We start from the raw sequence: 8,132 nt of genomic DNA, 5'->3' as shown, positions 1-8,132 counted from the left end.
ATGAAGGTTTTTGTGAGATTATACATAGTTTAAGGAATAAAACATTAATGTAATCTGTAAAAAATATTAAACCATGAAGGACTCATAGCACGTCTGTAATGTTTGTATATGTAACTATATGTATATGTAACTAATTTTTTAGCCTATAACTTGATCAATACAATAGCACAAACACTTCTTATAATGGCACAAAAGAGCACAAATGGAGCACAAATGGAGGAGACCGTTGTGGTGCAATTTGGACGTTGATGGGGGTCTGAGTGACTTTACTTATTAAAAAAAAAAATTTTCAGCCTACAAGTTGGTAAATGCAACAGCACAAACATTTCTTTTAACAGCACAAACCAGCACAAATGCAACATTGTGGCTTATAACTTAAGAATTAAAATAGTACTAATGTTTCTTTTAACAGCCCAAATGTAGCACAAATGAATGAGACCATTTTTGTGCGATTTAGACGTTGGTTGGGTGACTGAGTGATGTCACAGGTAATAAAACATAATGTTTAATTTCTCGAGAACACTGCCAGCACAAACGATGATTCCTATGGCACAAACCAGCACAAATGAGGCACAAATGAATAGTAGTATTTTTATTCCATTTCTAACCACATGGGGGCCAGCTTTACAGAGGTCGAACAGTCTCCATATGAGCAGCATGGCATAATGAATAATTAACAAAGTAGCCAGGTTGACTTTACAGATGAGCTAAGCTGAAATATTTTTGTTACAGATAAACCCACAGATAAATATACAGATAAAACAACTTCTTGAACAAAACTGTTTGCACTTCCCTGAAATGTAGATTTTTTGATGTCATGGACTGACTTGTGAATCACTTACTACAACAGGGGGCGCTATTATTACATCAAAATACAATTTTAGTGTTTTATAAGAGCTGAGCTTCTCATCAGTGACATTCCTGTTTCTCCCAAAATGTAGTGGCATGATAGTCAAAGTAAAAAAAAAATACATACATGTCCCTTATATTGAAAGCTTGTTATTTAGTTATTAATCAATTTCCATAAGTACTATAATTTATGTTGTAATTACCCTGCAGCTAGTTTGATAACATAAAGATCTTTAATTATGAGAGTGACTTGAGGGGTTAAAATTCTGTGAACTATTAAATAGAAGCATTCTGCTTTTACAGAGCAAACTATTTCATGCCAGGTTATTTGGAATAACCCTCCGGTCAATGTTCTGCGCTCAGACACAGTGACAGATTTCAAATCTAAGCTACTTGTTTAATCAAGACTTTGGTGATTAGTTTACCTGTCATATAAAAGGTGGAGGCTTGGAAGTTCATGGACATAAAGAATCGTGAATCGCTCTCACTCAGGTTTGTTGATGGTGGAATGAAGGAGTGCTGACATTTTAGGGAGCTCTCATGTCTGTGCTTCCTTGTGGCTCTCACTTTTTAGGTAAGATGTAACAGCTCGGCCTGCCGGAGTCACTGTGTTCTCTATATAAATTCTTCATATTGTGTGTAGTCACCCCAAACAGAACTTACTATTTGTTAATATGAATACTCCTATGCAATAACAGGCTCATTTCTTTTTTCTAGATTCACTGTTGTATGTTAATTGTTAAATCTTATTCTGTATTCATATTACTGTTGTTGTGTTATTATTTTGCTATCAATAATGGGTTCTCCTTTTGAGTCCTGGTTCTTCTAAAGGTTTCTTCCTCCTGCTTTTAGGGAGTTGTCTTGCCACTGTCACCCCTGGCTTGCTCATTTGGGGCTTGGACCTGGATTTCTGTAAAGCTGCTTTGTGAAAACACCTGTTGAAAGAAGTGCTATACAAATGAATTTGAATTGAATATTAATTATTGACACTGATAAATGACCACTGGCATTACTTAACTTTTATTCTTCTTGATTATTATTGCTAGACCTACCATTCTATGGCAACATTTTGTTTTCTGATTCCTATTATCAGAACTATCCTTGTCCTCCATTTTTTACTTTTTCATGGACATTTTCTCATTTGTCAGTCTCTTTCTGCTCTTGTTTTGATGGAGTCTCTGGGCTCCTTGAAGTACGTCCTAAACAAAAACATGTTTGTGTTTAGTTCTTTGTACCCTCTGTATGCCTTCACTAATCATTTAACAGTTTTCAAATGTAGACAAATGTATTTATTTGTTCATTCACAGCCAGGGGTCATTTTGGCAAATTAGGAGCTAAGGAATGTAATTGCTAAAATAAAAGGTGTAGCCTGTGTCTACATGTTTTTAGACTGGTGGATATGAGTAATTAATTTAACTTTATTTGAAAAACAAAAATTCACTCAGGTCTTTCTCTGTAAATGCTTTAATTAAACTAAAGTGCAACTTGCAAGGCAGTCAAAATTAAATATGAAACCATTTATTATACCTTTTTTCATTTTAAAAGAAGGTTTTGATCTGTGAAACAAGCCATATGAGGAAAGCTGCTTAGTATTCTAAATGCTGCATAATATTTGTATTGCTAAAAATAACCCTTGAAATATGGGTTATTGGAGTAATTGTGGGCTGCCTGGAGCTTCCACATATCTTTAGCCAGAATGCCGTTTCTGGAGTGGAAAATTGTGGCCAGATGGGTGTCCATCGGAAAAGGACTGTAATCTGCACACTTTGGACCCTGTAGACTAGGAGCACATTTTACAATATAGGAGAAAGAGAAGGTGCCATTCTTGAAGCAACATGTGTCAGTAACTTGTCCACTTCTCAGGTCAAAGGAGCACTCTCCAAGAAGCTCACTGTTCCAGTAAGTGTCTTGATCATATACTTTGAAAGAGAGTTTTTTGCCGATGGACAGCTTGACAGGACCAAACTCAAATGATTCTTTCCAGCAGGGATTTATATTATTTGTAATTATTGCAGTGCGCCTGTCCATGTCACCGTACCTGACCTCTACAGAGCCATCTGTTTCAGTCCAGTGGTCTCCATACAAACCTTTGGCGTGAAGGTTGAAAACCTTCAGTGTGGCTAGACCTTTTTCAGCAGGACAGCAATTGGACAGTATATTTTGATTTGGTTTACAAACACAGGCACAACGATCTCTCGCATTCTTGTGATGCCCTATCTTACAAGTCTCTGAACAAAGTTTTTTTAATGCGTTTTCAAGGATATAATTTTCTACTGCCTTCTTCAGTCCCTCTCTGGCAGGGTGGTTATTGTCCAGCACTGAATGTAGGGGTTGAAGCGTGTATGTCACCACATCTGGGATAGTCTTCAGGGAATCCAGCCACTGTTTTAGAGCATTGTGATGCGAGGTTCTGGAGAAAAGGAGATCCTCATCATTGTTTATCAAGTTCCCTCCTATAATCTCGCTCTCTCGTTCATTAAACATTGAGCTGAATTTTTCATCTGTGTTCATTTTCTTCTTTAGTTCTTGACAGTGTTTGAATTCTGCCCTCAAAGTAGCACTCTTGTGTGTGCCTGATGCTTCCACATCCAAACAGTCTTTGACTGCTGTGCCCGAAAATCCGTTTATTGCTGCCTTGCAGGTTCTGATGGCTGTTACTGCTTTCATCTTCCCACCTAAGTCCACTCCTGTGGTAAAGTGCGTGCCAAACATGTCGATTATGCTTTGATAGGAGTGTGAATCATATTCTTTGGGAAGAGACTGCAGAGCCTGAAGGAACTCATGATGGAGTGGGGGTGAAGATGCTATTTTGTATCTGTAGGGGAAAGTATTCATATTTATGATTTGTACACAGTCAAACCTATGCAACAATTATTTATTTATTATACCATTCAAAATGATTTCACAACAGAATGGCTCACCTGTAAAAGCTACATTTGACGACATGCTTGGTGAAGCTAAAATTGTCCTTCTTTGACTTCTTCATGCTGAACTGTGCTTCACGGGAATGAGTGCCTCCTAATGAACCCGAACCCTTAACCATCACATTGAGTCCAATTTTCCAGTTGTTTGAGATTGACGAAGTAGAATCGTTCACAAGAGCTTCACTCGAGTCATAAATCTTGCTGGAAACCTTCATTGAACACTTTGGGAGTGTTCTCCAGTCCTCCACAGCAGCAGGGGTCTTCTGCTTTGCGTTCTTCAGATATGGGTTCCTGTATGTTTTGCAGCTGCCGTTCCCAATGTCCCACTTTTCCATGTCAATGACATAAGACCCTTTTCGCTCCATCTTCACAACGTCAAAGCCCTCTCCACCAAGGTTGTAGCCAGGAACAAAGTGAGCATTCTTGCAGTCCTCTGGATCACCCAGTTCTGGTTGTTCTTCACCCTTGACCAAAGAGAAAAGGGAACACCAAATCCAACAGCTGACAATGTAACAACAGATCCACCCCATTCTGTAAAGTAATAGAAAAAATCATTAATCATTTCTTAAATATCCAATAGGAATCAACTTATTAAAAGCAGCAACTCTTTGTGGTCTCTAGTGCAGTGACAGTATATATAAAACAAAGTGATAAAATTCAGTTCAGATGTAAATATTTCAGTAAGTTCCATCACAACCTACTTGTGTCTTATCTATATCTGAGATAATTCTGAGATGTGAGTCATGCCAAACCACAAGTCAAATGTTAAATACTAGTGGCAGAGGGAGGAACTTACTCTGTTGGCTTAATATATCTAACCAAAGATATCATTGGTTAGCTAAATAAACTGTCATTCATCAGATTTTGTCCTCATTTTTTTGATTATTCAACCAGTGACCACAGGATGATACATTTTCATGATGACTGAATCTTGAAGGAACCCAGTGTAAAGTTAAATTTTTTTTTAAGTACAATAGTATATGTTTTTTAAGCTCTTCTCACTAAACTGCTAAAATTTTCCTTCTTCTATCAAGGAATGTATTTATAAACATTCAAGGACTTTTTGCACTTTTAACCAAAAGTTTTGAGATCTTTAAAAATCCTTTGCATGTTTTCCTTCTCCAGAGCCAACTGAAATGTATCTTACAAAAATTACAAATGAAAAATGAGCATTTCCTGAAGATTGCGTGAGTTTTATATTGCATTTTGATTAAAATAGTAGCACCATAGTGCTTTCTCTTCTTTTTCACTAGTGATGCAGGGTAACTTTCTTTTTTTGTAATTTTCAGTACGTACATGTAACAGTAGAAAAAAGGAGTTCCTGGGATCTCCAGAGCATTCTATATTTAGAAAAATAAAACAGGTTTTTGGGCTTACCTGAATGTGTTTTTGAAGCTTCAAATGTCTGTCCTGAAGCCAGAGCTTAAATGCCAGTGAGTTACGTTGAGTAAGTTATGCTGAACATGAGAATCAGTGATGTTTAGCAGGGAGCCCTTAGTGGTCATATGTGGTAGAAACACATACCAGGAAGCTGCAAGCTACATATTGTAGGGACAAAATCTGCACAAACCCATAGAGGTTGTTGCTACCCAATCTGCACCCTCTGCCCGATTCCATCTCTTTACAGTGTAGTATTAGCAGATTAGCTTGAGGTATTTAATGTTAAAACCAGCAATCTCATTCTCTTTCCTTAATATTAAACTAGGAAAAAACATGTTTGGGTAATGACATTCAGGTTGTAGCACAGGTAGACGCAAGGAATACGGACTAAAACCTGCTCAATGTTACTATCATGTTGATATAGCATGAGAACATGTGTGTGACTGAATAGCTTCTTATGCCCCATAGAGTATGTGGTAAAGGTCATATCAGGGACCACCAAAAGAGTGCACTAAATGTCAGATAGGTTGCTATGCAGCTTTGACTGATTAACTGTAGATTTTATTCTGACAAACAATGCGCTGTTTGTGTGTAGAAGCTGTTATATAATGAAAATGTGCCATAAAAGAACTGCTTTTGGTTGCCTAAAGAACCATGTTTGAAACAGATGTTTGTAATTGTGAACCTTGCAAAGATTTAAAGAACCTTCCCACATTGTAAAGGTTTCATAAAAATGTAAGTGTTTTAATTTATGTTTTGGTTCTTTACACATAACAGAGGTTTTCACACTCACAAAAATGGTTTTGTCATTAAAAGTTCATTAAGGAACTAAAAGTGTTTTTTTCTATAGCAGTAATCACCAACCCTCTTCCTGGAGATCTACTTTCTTTTAGAGTTCAGCTATAACCTATGTCTAATGTGCCCCCCTCCTTACCTAGAACTAATGCCTCTGATCTCTTCAATCAAGGATGTCTGAAGAGGGTAAATTGCTGGTGCAGGTGTGGCAGCTAGTCATTGGAAGGTAGCCCTCCAAGACCAGCTTTGTAATAATAATAATGATGATGATGATAATAATAATAATAATAATAATAATAGTAATAATAACAGTTGTCATTGTTGTTATTGTTGTTTCTTTTTTGTTTGATACAGCACCACTCATACATGAAAATGCAACACAAAGTGTTTTACAATGTAATATAAAAAACAAAACATAGTCTAAAAATGAACTAAAAATAGGCACATAAAACGTATCAAATAAAAACTGCGAGATAAAAAAGAAAAAATAATTATTATAATGACAATAATTTGAATTAAAATTACAATAAAAGGACAACAATCAAAATAGTGTATTGTGCCAGAAAAAATGAGAAAAATAATAAAAGCTAGTTAAATTCTAAAGTGAAGAAATATGTTTTTAGATATGTTTTTTATGTTTTTCAGAATCCTGAAAAATGTTTATCGATAATGTGTTCTAGAATGAAAGGTTGATCTTTTTAGTTGTCATATGTGGAGTATGGAGACGGCAAGACTGGATGATTTTAAAGTGTGATTTTAAGCATAGTTTAGCAGACATTCAAAAATGTGTGAAGTTGCTATACCAGTACAATTGAATGGTCTAGTGTGAAAGAAATAGGCAACCAGTGTTGTGAAGCTAAAACTGGTCTGATATAATCTAATTTTCTAGTATGTGTCAGTGTTCTTGCTCTTGCATTTTGCACAAGCTGTAGTGTTCAGTGCTAGAGTAAGCATCCTTAACTTCACGTGCATTTCCAAGAACACTGAAGACCACCTTTGCTGGTCCAGGCTTTTTTAAACAGCGAGCACTGGAACGGTGTCAGTAGTTGGGAGCTTCGTGAGTGCTCCGATTCAGTCGGCATGTCTTTTAGGAGAGGCATAAAAATGTCAAGTAGCAAGTATAGAGGCTTAGCGTGAGAACGTGAAAGTTGGCGGCCCTGTTAACAGTCCACAAACTGCCCACTTCACCAAGGAGTTTATCAGAAAGAATGAGTGGAGAGGTTGAAAGAGGTCAAAACAGTACTAGTGGGTTTGCACAAGCAAGAACTGTGGTGTATAGCTTGGTAGTGGACTTCTCTAAAATGTGGTGGTACAGAGTTTGTCTGATGGATCTGAAGCGCTGCTGTCGATGTAGTAAAGAGTACACTAACTAACTCTAATCCTTACTTTGAGACACTGTGCTAATGTCGTCCCTGTAAGCAAAGCTGGACTGTTTTTCACACTTATCTGACACTGTGTTTCTCTGAGTTGTCAGTTCATTTGGTAGCATGTTGAGTCTCTTTGGGCCAGTATTGCGGGCAGCGTAACAGTTTGACAGACAGTTTGACAGAGCATCCAGGTGTGGGTTTGCTGGCAATTCAAGATCATGCACATCTAGAAAGCCAAGATTGCTGGCAGGTGGATTTTTACAAAGTACGAGGCAAATAAAAACCTAAACACAGCCCAGAATTGAGGGCAAACATGAGAAAAGGTCCGAAACCTGGCAAGCGGAGAAACCAATATAACACTCAGAATTATATATTAATTCCAACAAGACTTTGTAAAGACAAACAGTGTAGCAAGGCTTGAAAAGAAGCATCTAATCAGCTGAGATGAGCTACAGGTGAGTAGAAATTGATTAGTACTGGGTGAGAGTGACCTCTGGAGGCAAGCAGGGGAATCCCCAGTCACAGGTAGATTTTGAATATAGATTAGTAAAACCTTTCTCAAATAGCATTTAGCATCAAAGGCATGTGAGCTAATATTAAACACATTTACATCAGATGATACAAAAGTAAACATTTGTTTTTACTTCTGGAGACCTCAAATGGTGGCCTATTCAAAAGCCCAAAACATGAGATCAGTCCCATATAATAACCCAAACCTTCTATTATATCTATTGGTTTTATTTATTTCTGTTCATTATCGACTAGATTTATTGATTATTGATCACATCAGAGAGACAGACTCCAATTATTTTGGAGC

At 37.0% G+C, this 8,132-nt stretch overlaps 1 protein-coding gene across 1 annotated transcript; it reads right to left on the bottom strand.

Moving 5' to 3' along the window:
• Window positions 1-2,469: 2,469 nt before the first annotated feature.
• Window positions 2,470-4,303, bottom strand: LOC118804860 (perforin-1-like). The gene is made up of 2 exons (XM_036565479.1): window positions 3,771-4,303; window positions 2,470-3,664 (listed from the first exon to the last, which is right to left on the bottom strand). Exons 1-2 carry the CDS (start codon window positions 4,301-4,303, stop codon window positions 2,470-2,472), a joined length of 1,728 nt encoding a protein of 575 aa, XP_036421372.1.
• Between the last annotated feature and the right edge of the window lie 3,829 nt (window positions 4,304-8,132).

The sequence above is a fragment of the Colossoma macropomum genome, unplaced genomic scaffold, assembly GCF_904425465.1.
Source record: "Colossoma macropomum unplaced genomic scaffold, Colossoma_macropomum, whole genome shotgun sequence".
Taxonomy (NCBI): domain Eukaryota; kingdom Metazoa; phylum Chordata; class Actinopteri; order Characiformes; family Serrasalmidae; genus Colossoma; species Colossoma macropomum.
Note: the sequence above shows the minus strand (reverse complement) of the source record. Positions and strands in the feature narration are given on the sequence as shown.